The 20,016-nt window shown below is 46.8% G+C and overlaps 1 protein-coding gene across 1 annotated transcript; it reads right to left on the bottom strand.

The window, feature by feature from the left end:
* Window positions 1-2,563: 2,563 nt before the first annotated feature.
* On the bottom strand, window positions 2,564-19,485 carry Cpt2 (carnitine palmitoyltransferase 2). The gene is made up of 5 exons (XM_032900786.1): window positions 19,207-19,485; window positions 11,538-11,618; window positions 9,869-9,975; window positions 4,634-5,938; window positions 2,564-3,149 (listed from the first exon to the last, which is right to left on the bottom strand). The coding sequence occupies exons 1-5, from the start codon at window positions 19,356-19,358 to the stop codon at window positions 2,818-2,820; spliced, it is 1,977 nt and encodes a 658-aa protein (XP_032756677.1). The 5' UTR covers window positions 19,359-19,485; the 3' UTR covers window positions 2,564-2,817.
* Window positions 19,486-20,016: the final 531 nt, after the last annotated feature.

Here is a 20,016-nt window from a genome sequence, read left to right as displayed (position 1 = left end):
CTATCATGGGCTCCCCCTCCCGCCAGCTCCGACCCTGCTGGCCACACCTTAGGTACACATCTCACTACTTCCTGCACTGTCCATGTCTGGGCCATGATCCTACAAAGCCCTACAGGGAATCTCACCATGCCAAAGTTTCCTCCAGACACCACTACCCCCACCCTAACTCACACAACTTGGCTTCATCTGCTTGTCTCGTTCCTGGTGTCGGGGATACCACTGCTCTTCATAGACTCATCCTGTTTGCCATATCCTACCAACTATGCCAAATGTTGTTAACATGTATTCCCGGGGGAACTGTAAGCCACGCCTACCTACCCCTTCTCCTAAGGTCCCAACAACAAACTGAAGCACAGTCCCACTGACTTCACTGTGAGGAACTCATGAGGCTTCCTCACAGCACATGGGTGAGGGAGGGTCACGTACAGTGGTGTGGGCCCTTCCAGCTGGCCACGCCTAGAAAGTGACCCTGGAGCCGCACAGACGGAGCACCGCCCTCCCTACCCCCAAGCTTCCCTGCCTCGGCTGCTGGTCCATCTGCCACACAACCAGCAGCTGTCCCGTTGCCACCGATGGCACCCCAGTCGCTGCGATGGACCATAAATAACCTCTCCAACTGGGAGCCAGAATAAATCTTTGCCTTTTATCACAGTGACAAGAAAAACCACTAACACACCATCCAAGCCTCCATTTTATCATGAGCCTAAGACAGGAAGAAAAGTTAGGGAGAGTGACAAGAACACTGGGGACTATGATAATCAGTATGCACCTAAGGTATACTGCCTTAATGCTTGGGAGGTGGCTCAGTGGTTAAGAGCACACTGTTCTTCCAGAGGATCAGGGTTCAATTCCCAGCACCCACATAGCAGCTAACAACCATTTGTAACTCCAGTTCCGGGGGATCTGACACCCTCACACCAATGCCCATAAAATTAAATTAATTTAAAAATAAGCAGCTGGTGATGGCCTAGTACTCAGGAGGCAGAGGGAGTTTGATCTCTGTAAGTTCAAGGCCAGCCTGGTCTACAGAGTGAGTTCCAGGACAGCCAAAGCTACACACACACACACACACACACACACACACAGTATAACTTTTCAACCTTACACAATTCAGTGGGGCATTATCACCAATGCTACCAGGAACTTGGTATTCAAATGGAAGCTCCCTAGAGAACAGACAGACAATAAGAGTACCCATGGGCCAGCAACATCTTACCCATGCTACAGGAATCCCTTATTATAGAAACTAGCAAGAGGATTAAACAAGAAAATGAATTGAAGTGATTTGTGAGGAACCTAAACCAGAATTTTGCTGTTCAAGAGCTCAGTAGGAAGCCACTACAGATGGTAAGATTATATACAAAAGCCATCGTTAGACACACGCACACACACTCGACAAATTTCCCCTTTCATACCACAGTGGCACCCTAACAAATAGTTCATTTCCCTCAGAAGAGATGTTCGCTACTACACAATACAGACATGTGTTTTACCTGAAGTCACAATTAGCACACAGGCTTCAGTCAGTAAACACATGGCCATTAGAATTGTAATTCCTGGGCTGGAGAGATGGTTCTGAGGTTAAGGACATATGCTGTTCTTCCCCAAGAAGAACCCCAAGTTCAGTCAGTTCATAGCACTATATTAGGCACCTCACGACCTCCTGTGACCCCAGTTCCAAGGGATCTGATGCCTCTGCAGGCACCTGCACTCACTTGTACATATCTCCATACAGATACAGGCGAATAGACAGACAGACACAGATAGACAGACAGAAATACACACACACACACACACACACACACACACACACACACACACACACACAATTAAAAAAAAAATCACCAGGTGGTGGTGGCGCATACCTTTAATCCCAGCACTGGGGAGGCAGAAACAGGTAGATTTCTGAGTTCGAGACCAGCTTGGACTATAGTACAAGTTCCAGGACACAGAGAAACCATGTCTTAAAAAGAAAGAAATAGTAATAATTTAAAAAATTAAAAATAAAAACAAATTCTAGGAAGCAAGCAGGCAAGCAAGCAAGCAAGAACAAAAGAACAAATGAGGATTTCTTATCCGGCTAGGAAAGAAGGAAATGAAGTAGTCTTCCAATCCCTGGGAAGAGCTTCTGCTCCAGCTGGTCTATAAGTTCACACCTTAGGAAGGAATGCTTTTTTAAAAAATTATTTATTTTAAAAATTGGATATTTCTTATTTACATTTCAAATGTTATTCCCTTTCCCAGTTTCCTGTCCATCAGCCCCCTAACCCCTCTCCCTTCCCTTCTATAAGGGTGTTCCCCTCCCCACCTATGCTCCCCCACCCCTGCCACACACAATCCCCTACACTGGGGGTCCAACCTTGACAGAACCGAGGGCTTCTCAGGAAGGGACGCTTTTAAATAGACTGTATCCCAGAGACCCGGGCGAGCTTACAGGCACACAGGACTTGTGCCACTCCAACACTGGGACCCCAAGGTCACTGCGTAACCTGTTCATGCTGGTGGGAAGTTCTTTGGAGGATTAGAAAACAAGGTGGAAGATTTAAAAGAAAAAGGAACCATATTTCTAAGCAACACCAGGTTTTATTTCTATTTAAACAATAAATACAGCTGAGTTAGTTTTCCAAACCCTATCTCCTGAACAAAGGGCTTTACAGCTGCGACCTCTCACTACCTTCAGTTGGGCTCTTCCGGCTCAGCCTGCAGCACTGGCTGTGGAAGCACCTTGGGATTAGTTTTGTTGGGCACAGATGGCACCTTCCAGCATGAACATCCATGTTCATGAGGAAGAATGGAGGCTTTTCAGCGACTAGGAAGCTAAGTTTTGATGGCTTTGCCTTCTAGAGCATCGAAAATGTCTTCCAAGCACTTCTGGACACAGTGGAGAAACTCTCGGGCATTGCGTCCTGAGTAGGAGGAGACATTGCAGCCTATCCAGTCATCGTGAACAGCATATGCAATGCCAAAGCCATCAGGGACCACGGGGGCAAAGCCCCCAAGGCTCACTGCTGGGCTGCTCAGAGTGCTGGTGGACAGGATGTTGTGGTTCATCTGCTGGTATGCAGGGTCCAGATAGAGCTCAGGTAGGTTGAGTCCTCTGGCCGTTGCCAGATAGCGCAGAGCATACAAGTGTCGGTCAAAGCCCTGGCCTGTCAGACAAAACGAAAATCCAGAGTCTCAGGACATCACAGTGAAGACTGTAGGTGACCCCCAGCCACAATAGGAACCACCACACAAAAAGTGGGAGAACGGTCTTCTCTACCCCAGCACAGGCACCTCAGCTTACCATACAGCAGGCCACTCCAGAACACGTAAAAACTCTATTCTCAGCTGCTAACGGATGGACAGAACATGAACCTAACATGAAAGCATGATGCTAAAGACACTGAACGTGGTGCATAACTACTACCAGCACTAGGGAGGCTGAGGCAGGAGGATCTCCTGAGTTCAAGGCCAGTCTGGTATATACATTGAGTTTCAGGTCAGCTACTACCATAGAGAGAAACAAACAAACAAACAAACAAACAAACAAACAAAGGGCTGGAGAGTTGGCCCAGGGGAGCTTTTGTTGCAGATGACCCAGTTCAGTTCTCAGAACCCACATAGCGGCTCACAACTGCCTGCTACTCCAGTGTCAGGAAATATGATGCCCTTTTCTGACCTCCACAGGCATTAGGAACACACATGGTGCACATACATACAGGCAGGCAAAACACTCACACAATAAAATAATACATCTAAAACAATTAAACAAACAAAAAGACTGAATCATTTCAGAGCCAGATGGCATGAAAGGAACCACACACTTCACAACTGAATCGAGGCTCGATGAGTAGGGCCCTGGGTTCATCCCTCAGCAACACACGCATGCACCACCTGCCTCACCCAGCACTGCTGGGTAAAATGGGTAAAACTCTGCATAACAGACTGACTGGGTGGAAAAAGCTGTAAGGACATCATCTACCCAGGGTTCTTATCTCAGCCATGTGTAACCCGGGGCCAGTGGCTTAGCTTCCTAAGGTAAAAGAATGGATAAAGAATTAATTAGCTGTTTTGAGCACCACTTCATTCCAGGGCGCTATTAAATGCTACACAACAGGACTAGACTATGAGATCCTCAATGTCCTTTCCAGGTCTTGAATTTTATCACAAACATATGTTCCCTGGCAGAAGCAGAAGCAGGCGCATCTCTGAGTTCACCTGGTTTACATAGAGAGTCCCAGGACAGCCAGAACTACACAGGAAAACCCTGTCTCAAAAACCAACCAATAACTGCCATGGGCTTCTGAGATGAACTATTTACACTGTAGCTGAGGTGAGATAATGGGGCAGGCTCAGAAACACTAAATCCAAAAACGTGTCTGAACCACTAAGGGGCAGGGGAAACAGCAACAACACAACAAACCATTTACTGCAGCTGAGATGGACTTTAAATGAGGGAAAGTCCCCATGTCACCTTAGCTTCTGATCCCTAGTGGCTGCTCTGGCTGTTCAGACACGGCTGGCATAGGAAAAGATCATTTGGGAGTTGGCAAGTAGATTAACCCTAGTGATGGGTAGGGATCTGATGTGAGTGACATAGGACTGATACTCAGGGAGGGCAAGACCCACAGTGTCCTCACCCGTGCCTTACCCATCGCTGCTTCTTTGGTCAGCTGGCCATGGTATTTGGAACACTCAGCCATCATGTGCTGAAGCTCGCCCACACTGTGCTTGGAGGGGTCCCTGACAAACGCCTCGGAGCATCTCTTAGTAAAGATGGAGGCTGGGCGGATAGTCTCTGTGCGGCCGTGCTTGAAGGCTGCAGTGCTGCAGGACTCATAGGTAGCCACCGTCTGGCCATACTGTCTCAGGAAGGCCATCTGGAAGGCCAGCTGGGCCACCGCATCGGGGCTCAGCTGTTTCTTCTTCAGGAACTCCTTGCCACCTCTCTGGAACTGAATGGAGTCAATGCTGAGGGTTTTCACTGTGGTGTCGAACTTCTCCTTGGCAGCAATGATGCCAGCCTTGACAGTACCGCTGAGGTGGAAGCTGAGCGTCTCCACAGATGCAGAGGAGTTGGTGGCGGCAGGCTGGCTCTGGGGCGTGATGGCAGGGGTCTGAGTGCTGTCTCGGAACACTTCATTGAAAAACCTAAGCACCGCCACCCCATCCCCCCACGCATGCTCGAAGTGGACTGCAGCAGTGCCGTCCTCGGCTACAATGAGGTTAAAGGACTTATCGAACCAGCGGTTTGTGCCATCGCCGTGCAGCATGGTGTGTGACAAGTGAATAAGATCCTTCATCGGGAAGTCATCTAGGCAGAGGCAGAAGACAGCAGAGTCCACTTTCTTCAGGGTTTCCTTATTGCCATCAAAGATCAACTTCTGTCTGAGCTCTGCCCAGACATCTCGGTTCTCACTGGTCAGATATGCCACGGGAAACTCAGGCACAGGGCTGCTGTCTGAGAGAATGTACTTTAGATGTGCCTGAATCTCTGAGGGATTCACAATGTTCCCATCTTGATCGAGGACATCAAAGACATAGAAATGTCCTTTTCTTAGGACCAGGAGGTGTCTAGCCTTGCTGTCAGTAAAGAGTTCATCACGATTGGGTCTGGGTATACGAGTTGAATTGAAAAGCCGGAAATACTGGGACATATCCAGGGGATATGCGTTGACCAGGTAGGCTCCATACCAGGACAGAGAGGGAGGAACAAAGCGAATGAGTCTTTTGAAGGCGTCCGTGTCACTTTTGGAAGGGTTCAAGTGGAACACTTCTGGTTCTAAAAGGCCAGCCCGAAGTGTCTTCAGAAACCGGACTGCAGAAACAGTCAAGTTGGTCGCCCTGGTAAGCTGGTCATTATACTCAGACTTCGGGTCCGGATTGAATGCCATAAATGGATTAAAGTTTAAAACGACAGAGTCTCGAGCAGTTAAATACATATCGAACCAGGGGCCTAAGAAAGAGAAAACATAAAAAAGCTAATGCAATATCTAAAAACAAAATTTAAGAAAGGAAAGAATTCCAGCTCAGGTAAAAGAAATGATACCAGCTTCAAGAAGGTGACCAACCGTATTTGGCTGCACAATGATTTATGCCGCATTATCAGTGCCACACAATGCATGGTCTGTGGCATCTGGACTCTGTTACTTTTAATAATGGTTCTGAGGCTTACCCAGGTTGTACCATGCATGTAACATGGATCTAGACTCTGTTTATCCATTCACCAATTAATGGATATCTGGGGTTTTTCCCCCTTAGCCAATTATGATAATCCTATGAACCTTTATATTCAAGTTTCTATGTGGACACATGTTCTCACTTCTTTTAAGAACATACATAAACTAGGTAAGTCTCTCCTAAGCCTTTCTAATTTTTATTTTTTTTTTAGTTTGTTTGAGACAGGGTTTCTCTACATAGCCCTAGCAGTCCTGAAATTCACTCTGTAGACAGGTTGGCCTTGAATTTAGAGATCTGAATGCCTCTGCTTTCTGAGTGCTGGTATTAAAGGTTTGCCCACCACACTTGGCTTCTGTTAAGCCTCTTGAGGAATACCCATAAGCCCTATATGAGAGCTCCAGTTCCCACACCCTCTAAAGCAACTGTTACTATGTGTGTATCTTTTTTATGACCCTAGACATGGTCTCACTGTTGCTACGGCTAGTCTGAAATTTGTAATTCTTCTGTTTCAGTCTTTTGGGTAGTCAGAATATCCAGGATTACAAAAATGCCAAGCCAGTCATTGTTAAGGTCAAGAGAATGAGAAAGGAAAGACTGAAAGTCTGAAAGTATGTAGGCAACCGGTGATGTCCAAGACAGATGGAAGAAGGCCAATCTCAACCTAGCAAGGAGGCAATACACAACCTGCTTCACACGGCAGACCTCCCAGAGAACCAGGGCAAAATGGTACCATGGCATGCTTGCCTGCAACTCTATAACTCCTTCCCCACTCTTGTTCTCTCCATCGAGAGAAGCTGGAAGACATCCCAACTGAGCTCACAGAAGCCCTGACCCCACTTCTCTACACCACACTCAGTGGGGGGTGACGAGAAGTACCTTCCTAAAGACTCTAATGAGACACCACCGTCAGAGACACCCAAGGCAACAATGAACCCAACCACAAAAGGTATGCCTACCCACAGAAAACATGCCACTCATCAGTAGACAGTGGCCAGGGATGACGCAGCATCAGACAAAAGGCAAGATGAGGGGTTGGGGATTTAGCTCAGTGGTAGAGCGCTTGCCTAGCTTACCTAGCCAGCACAAGGCCCTGGGTTCCGTCCTCAGCTCCCGGGGGAGGCGGGGAGGCAAGATGAAAGGGAAAGGAACTGGGAGGGCAGAGGTCACGGTGAGTAAGAGTAAGAAACTTAAAAACATTCTAAAAATAAACTTAAAAAAAAATCTTCCCAAGCTTGGTAAGGCCACTAAGCATGATGACCTGAGTTAGATCCTCAAGACTCACATAATAACAGAGACCCAAGTCTTACAAGTTGTCCTATGACAACTGCATGTGTGTGTAAACATTGAAAAAAAAAGTAATCCTGACCAAAAATGAGCTGGTGGAGCAGAGGGGAGAAGTGGAGAGCAAAGACCAGGAATTAGAAATTCCACAGAAGAGCTGAGAGAGAAAATAAAGTTCCAGAAAATATGACGGAGCTAAGACACGGGAGGACTAGGGCATGCACAGCCATCAGCCCAGAAAGAGAAAACATCTTCACCAGACGAGAAGAAATGAAATAAGTAAAACAGCACACATCTCAGGACAGATGGACGACATGAGCAAGAGGGTTCAATCAGTGACACAGCAAAAATAAGTAGGGACAGATACATATCAATACATTATGTGAAGTTTCAGATCACTGGGGACAAAAAGTAAATAAAGCCAGGAACGTCCAGAGTCAGGGAGAAAACAGACAAAGGTGACGCTCGGAATAATGGCAGACTTGACAACAGCAACAACGGGAGCTGACAGACAATGGGAATGGCTTTCAAAATCCCGTGGCTCCGTCATCTGCAACCCAGCCAAACCCAGTGTCTACCACTCAAGGATGCACAGAGCTCGAGACTGCTTCCTGCGTTCTGCTCCCAAAAGGCAAAGATCTCTGAAAACAATGAAGGAGGAGCCAAGAGAGAGGGAAATATGAAGTCTAAGAAACCAACCCAACGTGAGGAAAGGCTGAAGAGAGGCCATGGCCGGCGGTAAAGGTGCCAAGAGTGAAAATAAGGCAAGCGATGAGGGAAAAGATGCCAAGAGAGCAGTTTCTCCACAGGCCAAGAGGTCACAGCCCTGACTGAACAATCTAGAAGTCCTGGAACAGACACCGCCAAAAAGATTAAAGATAGCCAGGTGAAGGTGGCTCACACCTTTAATCCCAGCAGAGGCAGAGGTAGGTGGATCCCTGAGTTTAAGGCCAGCCTGGACTACAGGGCAAGTTCCAGGGCAGCTAGGGTCACACAATGAAACCTTGTCTCAAAAAAAAAAAAAAAAAAAAAAGCAGAGGCAGGGGGATCACAAATCCAGGGCCAGCTTGGGCTACATAGAACCATCCTGGTCAGTAAAACAGAGAAATAGTCAAGTGAAAAGTAAGAAATTAGGGGGAGTAGGCCAACTTCTGCTTATCCCAACAAGTCTTACAAGATAATTTGATTTTTAAAAAAGCATGCAGGGGGTGGGTGATAAGCGGGGGTGGATGGGGAGGGGAACACCCTTATAGAAGAAGGGGAGGGGGATAAGGGACTTATGGACAAGAAACTGGGAAAGGGAATAACATTTGAAATGTAAATAAAGAAATATCCAATAAACAATGTATGCGTATATGAGTCTGCATTGGTGTATGTGAGCAGTCTGGGTGCAGGAACTACAGAGGCCAGAAGGAGGGGTTGAACCCCCTGAACTGGAGTTAAAAGCAGTTGTGAGCTACCTCACATGGCTGCTAGTGGCCAGACCCAGGTCTATAAGAGCAGTAAGTGCTCTTAACTGCTAAGCCATCTCTTCAGCCTACATGGTTCTTTAAACTGTATGTATGTATGTATGTATGTATGTATGTATAATGGATAAAACTATAAACAATGGGCCAAGAAAATGGGAAAATGGCTGGGTGGGTAAAAGTGCTGTTGTCAAGTCAGACCATTGAAATTTGGCACCAGTAGCCCAAATGGTGGGAGGAAAGAACTCAGTTCTGCAGTCTGTCCTCTGACTTCATGAACCCCGGCCAAAAATAGATAAATGTACAGTTAAAATATATACTATGCTAAGTGTAATGGTACATCTATAATCCCAGCTACTTGAAGCTTCATGAAATTGAAACCAGCCTGGGTTACAAAGGGAGACACCCCCCAATATCAAAAATAATATTTCTTAAAAAAAAAAAACCTTTTTTTTTTTTTAAGTGTAAGAACAGGGGTGAACACCACTGACTCTAGACCGAAGACAAAGAAAACTGGGTTTTCTCAGACCAACTGCCTCTACCTGGATCACAGAGGAAGGATCGCTCTACCAGGAACAAAATGTAAATGATAAATGAGGACATGGGGACAGTTCCGGAAGCCAGATGCAGCAGGTGGCTGAAGCATGACTCACATCAGAGAGGCACATGAGATAAGACTGCAGAGGACATTAGGCCAGAAGGTGCAGGACTGAACAACACTCATGGCACGGGACTCTTGCACCTTTTTCAGACAGAATCGATTAAATTCTGTCTCAACCCCATGTACTGCGAAGGCAAGCCACTGGTCTAGTGTGTGGATGCCAGCCCACACCTGCTTAAGCGCTGGGATTCACAGAGCCTCCTTCCACACACTTCAGGAAGGGAAGGAGCTGAGGTGTCTCAGGGGACCAATGAACCCCGCCCATTCTGCCCCACCCCGCCCCGCCCTGCCCACCTACCTGAGATGTAGCTGGTGTGCTTATTCTGCTTATCCTGAGCAAGCAAGTGGGCATGCAGCTCCTTCCCAACGCCAGTCTCAAAATTCTTACACAATGCTTCTGTTCTCCTGTAATTTTCAAGAAAAGACAGATCAAGCCACAGTGGGGAATACATGATTTACAGGTTCCTGGGCAGGAATTCACACTCTGGGTGCCCAGCAGCATCTCCCAGACCCTGGAATGAGATCAGAAGAGCACACATGAGCCTACAATGGATGCACCTAGGGAACTGGGAAGGCCAAAGGCACCTCACAAAATCACTTGTCCACGAGGAGGCCGTTTGGCACGGAGGAAAGCTTTGGGATCAAAAGGGGCCAAGTTTGAATCCTAGCTCTGCCACATTCAAACCAGCTGACTGCAGACAAGTTGCTCATCTCTCCAGGTCTCAGTTTCTATTTGCATAAAGGAGAGATAATAATGCCATCTCAAGGAATTAAAACACATAAAGTCTGGGAGCGAGGAAAACATGGCACAGTAACTGGAAGCCATTGCATTGCTTAAAGGAACTGTAGACTATTTCAAAGCAGACACCTATGAACAGTTCACCCGTTCCTTTTACTGTGGACTAATGACAATACTAGTAACCTGTACAGAAGACTCGCAGTGTGGGCAACAGCACCAGCTAGACTACACTACAAGGCCCTGATACACCTGTCCTAACAATACCAGATGCGATGTTCTCTTCAGTCTGTGCTGTGTTGGTTTCCTAAGGTTGCTCTTACTGGTGCCACAAAACCAATATAGATGAAAACCTAGTGTGGTGGTGCACACCTTTGATACAAGCACTCTGGAGCAGAGAGAGGCAGAACTCTGTGAGTTCAAGTCCAGCCTAATCTACATAGTAAGTTCCAGGACAACCAGTACTATGTACCCAACTCAAAACAACAACAACAAACAAACAAACAAACACAAAACCCTAGGGTTTTACTCTCTGGGAGGCCTAGAAGCTACAAGCACAAAACCAAGGTGTCAACAAGCTGGCGTTCTTTGTGCAGACCATGCAAGACAGAATCTGTTCCATGCCTTTCTCTTGGCTTCTGGTATTGGCAACAGTCTTTGGTGTTCTGAGCTTGTAGACACAACAGTCCGATCTCTACCTGAGTTCTTTTTGGCTGTCAACGACTCTGAAGAGCATCAGCCGTGCTGGATTGGGGATTCGTCTGATCCCAGCAGAACTTCATCTAAATTAATTACATCTGCAACAACCTGGTTTCCATATACGGTCTCATTCTGATGTTTGAAAAGAGCATGTGCTTGGGGCACAGTATCCAATCTGGTAAATGTCTTCAGCAAGCACGCTCTGGTCTGCCTATAATCTTTTATGGGCCCCCCTCCCCCCCCCCCCCAGAACACTGGTCTCTTGAATATGACCAATACTAGCCAACCTCCCAAGATAAAGCACAAACACGCCATTCTGGCTTATAACCCATCTCCTGTTGAGTTAGAGGAACTTTGGATTAGTCCTTTGGAATGCAAGCCTACCTCCTGAATGTGCAAATATAAAGCAGGTGCTAGGTTCGGGAGGCTTTGTCAGACAACTGCTATCGCTTGGAGTTTGGTCTGTGACCACTTTTGCTAGCCTCCCTCCAATTCTACCTGCTAGCAATGGTTCACTGGATTCAGTGTTTACCTGAACTGGCTGTCATCCAAGAGAGGCTTCTGTGCACTGAGGTATCTCTTCATGGTGTCTTCAAGTTTAGGGATAGGCAGCCTAGGGAGAACACAAAGTCAGTGTGAGGCTGACAGCATTGGAAGACGCCAAGAAGCTTTGCAAGTGAAACTAGTAAACCAAGCACTGGACAATTAATTCCCCTTTTTAAAAAAAAGGAAAAGCCAGTAAGAAGTCAGAAGTGACGGGGCTGGGATGTAGGTCAGCTAGAACACTTCCCTAGCATAGCATGCCTGAGGCCCTGGTTTGATTCTAGCACTACAGTAAATAAGTGAGTAGCAACAATCAGAGCTAATGACTTTACTACTGCACTAACAGTTAGGTCGATCCCATTCTATTATAGTAAAAGTCCTATAAAAGCATTTTAATTAATTAATAAATAATAATAGATTTGAAATGAGAAAGTAGAGGCTCTCCCAAGCATTCCTGTTTCCTGGCCAGCTATACTAACTGCTAACTAACACTGTTCAGTACTAAATTCTACCTTTTGACTGAACATACATTCCCAACAACCCATGATGAAAGGAAAAAAGCTTTGTTTGTAAAATACTGTTGAGCACTTTACAAAAGAGAATCACATAAGAGTGAAACAAAGCCAGAGTGGAGGCTCATGCTGTAACTCCAGTGTTGCGTGTAGCTTTAACTCCAGTGTTGCGTGTAGTTTTTGCTGCCCCACTTTAAGCTCCAGGTGGAGCGCACTGCCAGCCCCACCTAGGTTCCCTCGGATTCACTGATGAAAGACACACACACATTAGCTTATTTTTGACGTGCTTTAGTTCAGTGGCCTGGCTCTTCCAAGCCTTCCTTGGCCATCACGCCCTTTTTTTCACTCCCAACTCCGCACCCTAAATCTGCCCTCAGCTTCAACTACTCAGTTGCCTTTAGTCTCAGCTCAACACTAAATCTGCCCTCAGCTTAGTTATGTTTCTAACATCCCGCCTACTACCCCAGGTGCAGTGGGGAAGTAGCCAATGGCCAATGGGAGGTGGGGTGGAGGGACTGGAAGTCCCACCTATTTCCCCCAGCTCACAGCTGCTAGCGTCTTTATTAATCAATCAAGAACCATTTGGGAAACAGGACCTTCAGTGTTCACACGCAGATTCCCAATCAAGGCATCAGAACCACTCCCACCTGGGAGGCAGAGGCAGACAGATTCTGATGAGTTTGAGGCCAGCATGCATAGAAAGTTCCAGGACAGCCAGGACTACACAGAGAAACCGCCTCAGAAAAAACAGAAAGAAAAAAAGAAGGGAAGCAAAGATCTTCCCAAAACAGCTCAAATGGAGGCTGCATCCATTGAAAGGTAGAAACTAACTACTACACTGCCTAGCACCAGCATCCTATCAGTAATCGCTAGGCACCCCATGTGCTCCAACAACAGCAAGAGCGCCCAAGGCCGACTTACTGGCTATGATAGTGAGGATACTGGTCCAATGGTGAAATGAAATACAGACGGCATGGCATCTTCTCTGCCTATCAATAATTTCATTTAAAGATACACAACCTAGTATTAACACAATAGTAGCTGCTTACCTTACTTCTACCAAGATGAAATTAAGTTATGTGCAAAATACTGAACTTTAACTGTCCCTCATGAAAACCAAACAACTATCCACAAAGCACAGCTCAGTTAATTTGTTTATTGATTTATTGGATTTTAGAGACAGGGTTTCTTGTGTAACAGAGCTCTGGCTGTCTTGGAACTTTCTTTGTAGACCAGGTTAGCCCTGATCTCAGAGATCTGCCTGCCTCTCCCTCCGAAGTGCTGGAATAAAGGTGTGGGCCACTTCCGCCTGGCCACATAGCTCGGCTTATGATATGCTGTACTACATCTATTTATTTTAAATGCCTACTTATCTATAATTTGATAATGAGAATAAATGAAAATTATTTCTAGCCACTGTGAACTTAGATACCCTCAGGTAACCAACCATTCAATTACTAATTACACAATGAAAGAGTTTTTTTGTTGCTGTAAAGTCCTGAGCAAAATAACTTAGAGGAGGAGAGAGTTGTTTGAGCTCACTCATCCCAGGAAAGCCCCTGGGATGGACCCTGAATTGTAACATCTGCAGGCTTCTGGAAGTTTCCAGCCACTGGTGTGTGTATGAAGCCAGGAGGAGGGGCACAGAACTGCCTCTTGCGCTTATGGTGTCTTATAGAGAAGGCCCTTCCACTACTAATTCTTCCCATAGAGCTTCTTCTCTGGTGACCATTGGTATATGGGCCAACATAGGGAAGGGTTTTAATAAACTTATATCTGATGAATTAACTAATTACTTCTTCTTCCACCCAGCGTTAGGCTGTTTTAAGTGGTCACAATACAAGACAACATCATTTACAAAGAAAAACATATGCTCTGGAGACTGGGGAGTCTGAGAAGGCTTGATTGATCTTTCTTTTTTCTTTGTCTTTCTCTCTTTTTATTTTTGAGCATGGCTTGGGATGTACCTCCCCTCTTCTCTTTCTTTCTTAATTTATTTTATACACATACATGTCTGCATGAGGATGTCAGATCCTCTGGAACTTGAGTTATGGACAGCTGTGAGCTGCCATGTGGATGCTGGGAGTTGAACCCAGGTCCACTGGCAGAGCAACAGCTGGTACTCTTAACTGCTGAGCCATCTCTCCAGTCCAAATTCATTCTTTCGTTCTTCCTTTCCTTTCCTCCTCCTCCTCCTCCTCTTCCTCTTCTCCCCCCACCTCTCTCTCTGGTCTAACTATGAAGCTCTGGGTGGCCAAGAACTTACAGAGATCCACCTGCTTCTGCCTCCCCAGTACTGAGATTAAAGGTATGGACCACCTCACCTGGCAGAAGACTAGACTCTTGAAAGCCATCTTGCTACATCATAACATGACAGAAGACAGCAGCACATGGGCCACAAAAGGCCAACGTTGTTATTTTGGGGACAAGGTCATGCTATAAACCCAGGCTAGCCTGAAACTCATGGCAATCCTCCTGCCTCAGCCTCCAAAGTGCTGAGATTACAGAGGTGAGCCACTATGCCAGTTCAAATTTGCTATTATAACACACTTACTCTTTCAATAATACCCCACTCCCAAGAAGAACCCACTCTCCAGGTTTTTCCATACCAAATTTAGTGGCAGGGCCAGGAAGAGGGTCTAGTGAATAAAGGCCTTTACCTCCAAGCCTAATGACCTCAGTTTGATCCTCAGAGACCACATGAGGCAAAAGAACCTGCAATCTGTCCTCTGACCTCCTCTTCCACACAGCAGATGAATGCCCACACAGTACACACATGCACTTGCATACACACGCACACATACACATACACACAAATAAGTGGGGTTTTTGTTTTTCAATTTTGTAGCAATTCTTATTTCTCTGCTCACCAAACTGTGAGATCATTAATGGACGTTTGAAATTGTTAGCATATACAAGATAAGCTAGAAACTCTCGAATTATCCTATGGGTTTTGACATTATCATCTGTGTTTCTTCCCTTATCCTCCTCACCCTGAACATACAGTCTTTTCAGGACCATATATTGCGACAGTTTATTGCTCTAATTTGGCCATTTCAACCTTTATGGGTTCTTCGAAGCAGGGAGTAAGAGTGAAACCAGAAGCAGTGGGATTTTGCCAACTGCAAGTTTATTCTTTTAATAGATGGCACACTGATTTGAAAATGTCTGACTGTTGGCATCCAACAATCCTGAGTTCAGACATCAGGTCACCTTCCAGAAGGAAGATCAAGGGCTACAAAGGGGAGGCCGACAGAGTGGGTGTGTCTGACTAACGAGGATGGGCTTTGAGGGGACAGGATGATAAGATGGATTTGACAGTAGTGATGGCTGCACAGTTCTGTGAATATGCTAAAACTGATATATTGGAAAACAGTGAATTCTAGGTTGGCAAGATGGCTGAATCAGTAAAGTGCTTGCTTAAAAAGCAGGAGGGCCTGAGTTTGAGACCCTAGAATCCACTTTTAAAAAGCAGGTATGGCAGTACATTGGTGTAATGCTGGCACTAGATATAGTTGGAGATAGGGATGCTTGGGGCTGGCAGACCAGCCCACCCAGGCTACCATCTGTGTAAGAACTGTCCTTAACTGTCAACTCCACACAGTCTAGAATCACCTGGGAACAATTTCAGTGAGGAACTGCCTGAGTGGGGCCAGCCTGTAGCGATGCCTATGAGGAATTTTCTTAGGCTAAGTAAGGTGGACGACGTACCCTGAGTGTGGCCTTCTAGCCTCCTGGTCAGATCCTTGGCAACCCAGTGAAAAACCAATGAGATGGGACTTAGAATTTCTAGAAAACAGCAATGTTCATTAGCTTTGGTCACCAAGAGATGGGCGTAAGCTAGGTTGGTGTGTGGGCTGCCTCTCTGCAACTGAAGAGAAGGCCGGCTTGAGAAGGAAATCACATAAACGAAGAGCTCAGCAGGAGGCTAAGCAGCCGGTGTGAGCTCATAGATCTCCAGCTAATGAAGCCAGTTTAACCGGACTTTCTGCAACATGCACAAAGACTCTTATTATAACGATCTTTTTATAGAGTGTTCCCCAACCATTCTCCCAGTAGCAAGCTCAAGACAGGAGAGGATGTTTAGTTCCTTTGGCTCTGGGTGACTCATCAGGCCTCAAAAGAGGTTAGAGCCAGGTACGGAGAGATGCTCACAGCAACTTCGTCTTCACCACTCATGTTTTCCTATGCCACCCATCCCTATCTAACAGACATTTGCCCGAATAAAGATGGAGGGGAAATGCTAAGCAGTTTATCTCCTGTGTAAGCTACTGAGTCCCGTGCTCTCCTACCCAGTCTGCTTCCCCAAAGCAGGGACTTCAGCATTCTGCCTGCAGGAACACAGATAAACCTTCTCTGTCTACAGGATCTAGTTATAATTAGGGTAGTGTTCCCAAGAGTCATTTAGAATAAAGTTATTCTGGAAAACAAGAAGTCTGGCTTTGGAGCTCACAAATCAGTCTCTACCAGTTACCCTAGTGCCAGGTGAACCCTGCCACTTTTGTCTCCCACACGGGTTTTCTGCAGAATCTGCCCATTATGTTCTGAATACCAGCTATCACTGTAGATCTAACACGACTCCCCAGAGGGTCCCTCCCCATGAAACACTCCAGCCCCAAACCAGCAAGGCCTAAATGGTGCAGCTCTGTGCCTACCTCTCGACCTCTCTATGTACAACACTGTTTCAGGCACCTTTTCCTCATGTGCAGCTCTGTTCTTCCTCTCACTTGGTAAATATCAAATTCCAGGTCAGTGTCACCCTTCCACCGGGCTTCCTTCACCTACCCAGACATTAAGTCACTGCTGTCAGTGTCATCTTGTACGTACCAGGTACCATGCTTGTGAATGCCTACTGAGCGCGCTATGCCAAACCTGCACAGGGGCTTTTGTACGGTGCATTTTTAATTCTAATTACTCCCTCTGGAGCTGGAGTTACAGGCAGCTGGGAGCTGCTGGATGTGGTCCTGGGAGCAGAACTCAAGTCCTCTGCAAGAGCAGCATCTCTCTTAACCACTGAGCCATTTCTCTATCCCCATTATGTACATCTTAGCATATACAAGAACAAAAGCCACAACACTTTAAAAAATCAAGCAAATGATAATCCCAGGGCTCCTACTAGATGGAGTCCAAGGCCACTGTGGCTAAAACGAAGCAGTGATAAAGAGGAACAATGGGTGTGACAATGGTCTCCTCATCCCTGGTATCTTATCCTGAGGGTCTCCTAGTAGTCCAAAGAACTGTGTGTTGCCATTCGCCCCACGAGGACTGTGGCTCTAACTGTGCTAAGCTGCAGCACTCACGACATAAGCAGAATCTGAAACCAAGTCGACCTCAAGGTCAGAGCTCCCGGCTAAGTGTGACATCGATGAGTGTCAGAGAGAATATATTTTACGAGCCCAGAATTGCTGACACAGAAAGTATCTCACCTGACTCCCACTTCTAGATGAAGCACCAGGAAAGTCACCATGAAGAGCACACAGTACTAGTATGGGTTTGTTTGTTTGTTTGTTTGGTGGGTTGGTTGGGTTTTTAGAGGAGAGGGCTAGTTGTTTGTTTGTTTTCCCCAAGACAGGCTCTAAAATATAGCTCTGGCTATCCTGGAACTCACGAAATAGATCAGGCAGGCCTTGAACTCACAGCCATTGTCCAGGAGTGCCAGGACTAAAGATATGTACCATTATACTTGACTAATGATACTATTTATACCTCAGGATCCTGCCACTACCTGACACAAGCAATACTATTTCTACTTCCAGGATCTTACAGACGTTTGTACAGACTAAATCATGTTGAATGTTCTTACAGTTTCCCAATTCTCAACTGCCAACAGTCCATCTGATCTTAAACCTGGGTGAGGCACTGAAGGTCAGTGCCCTTCTGACTCAGCAAATCAAAACACTCTTTCCCAAGCCCTCACCTTTCCCCTACATATTAGTGCAGCTCACACAGGCTGTCAGGAGAGGCCACGGTATACCCTCATCCTACCATAGTAAAGACCCTTTCTCTTTCCCCCTCCCTCCCGCTGAATTCAGAGAACCTCACTGTAGCCTGGTTTTACACGTTTGCACACAGGGTATTCTTGCTGATAAGGCAGGGTGGGCAGATGACACTGAGTTAAATAACTGCTGGACATGGAGGAAAGCAAACCCCACAGCAGGGACAATACCTTGGTACAATGTTTGTTTTTTCCTGGATGGAGCAGGAAGCTCCTGGACAGGAGGATGGCTGGGTCAGAAGGACACCGAGAAGGGAGCTTGGTTTGGGAAATAAACAGTGAATGCAGAGAAGACGATTTAGGTGTGGCTTAGAGAAGAGGGTGTTTTCTATCCTTGGAGTAGATCTGGCAAGCTAGATCAAAGCTGAGAGGTCAGAGAGAAAACTAGACTCCAGATTTAAAGAAGTACTGGGTATTGGGGAGAGGGGGTGACTGACATGGGGAAACACTCATTAGGGTTGTTTGGATAGGTCAGGTAGTGTGGGTGAAGTGTTGGGGACCACCGGAAAGAGTAATGAGGAAGGTTTGGTGGGGATGAGAATTTCTAGGTTAAGCCTGACCTTAGAAGATGGAGAGTGGTAAACTGAGGATGAAGGTGTGCTTGCAGCATCTGATGGGACACTAACAGAGCAGGTACTGGAAGAGGAGTGGGTTGTTCTCAGCAACAAGTAAAGAAGGTGGATAGTGGAAATTGACCCGAGGGAGACCCATGTTAGCAATTGGCTCTCCTCCCTGAACAGAGGTGCCAATGCTATTAATCCCAGCACTCTGTGGGCAGAAACAAGAGGTTCACTGTAGGCCAGCGATCTACAGAGCTAGTTCTTGGGCACACGAAGAAACCCTGTCTCAAAACAAAACAAATAGACTACCCTAGTAGTAAGGATTCGGGTGGTTTTCAGGTATTACGTGTGAAGGGCTCAGGGTAGCTGTCTGAAAGATTAATGGAGAGGGAGTTTGTGGGAATCACAACTTGTAGACGGGAGGGTTTCGGAGGGGTCTTTTAAAGTTTCTGAATCTTCTGAGCCAGGGAATTCTCACAGTCTCAGGTTTTCCAAGCTGGGCAATTTGGCTGCCTCCAGGGCCGGAGGTTCAGGGCAAATCCTGAGTGCCAGGAGTCGGGTCTGTGGCCGGGGCCAGGAGGCTGGGCTCACCTGGGCAGGCTGTCCTGGTAGTGCATGGTGGGCACGATGCTGTGCTGCAGATAATCGTCCGGCCCCGAGACAGCACTTAAGGGCCTACTAGGGGCTCCCAGGACAAGCGAGGGGCAGCGGGGCCAGGCACGAAACAGCAGGCGCGGCATCATCGTCCGGGGCAGCAACGGCGGCTTGAGAACGCGGCGGCTGAGGGAGTTCCTGAGCAAGCAGGCCGCTGCCCTCGGACGCCGGACTCCGCGCAGGGACTTAACGTCCAGTTCAACTCCGCCCACAGGGCACTTCCGGGCGCGGACCGGCGGCGGCCCCGCCCGCACTCATCCTCTCGCAGAACCCGCCCACACCGCGGCCACGCCCACGAACGGGCCACGCCCATGAACGGGCCACGCCCACCCGGGCAGGGCTCGGTCTCTGAACAGTAAGTCCAACTTCTTGTCCCAAGGCGGCAGGCATATATCTCGGAAGCTGCCCTCTTTTCCTTTCACAGACTGAATAGGAATCAGAGATAGAGAAAAAAGAAACGCTGAAACTTGGCATTTGGGCAGACCTAAACTTGTCAAAGTTTGGTCCCTAGAGACCAAGAACATTTCAAACCTTTGTAGAGAACAAGATCAAACTCCCCCACAGTTCTAGATTTACTGAACAATAGACATACTTATTTTACCAATACAATTTGTTAGGCAGAATACTTTGCTTATACTAGGTCCATGTAGCGTTCCGTAAGCCTGAAGTCTTCGGAAGAAGCCAAGAAGAAAAGAAGCAATGAAGAGAAGAGGTAAAGAGAAGGGGGGGGGGCATGAAGGAGCGCTC

Source organism: Rattus rattus, chromosome 1, assembly GCF_011064425.1.
Source record: "Rattus rattus isolate New Zealand chromosome 1, Rrattus_CSIRO_v1, whole genome shotgun sequence".
Lineage (NCBI taxonomy): Eukaryota > Metazoa > Chordata > Mammalia > Rodentia > Muridae > Rattus > Rattus rattus.
The sequence above is the reverse complement of the archived record's forward strand: the minus strand, read 5'-3'. Positions and strand labels throughout refer to the sequence as shown.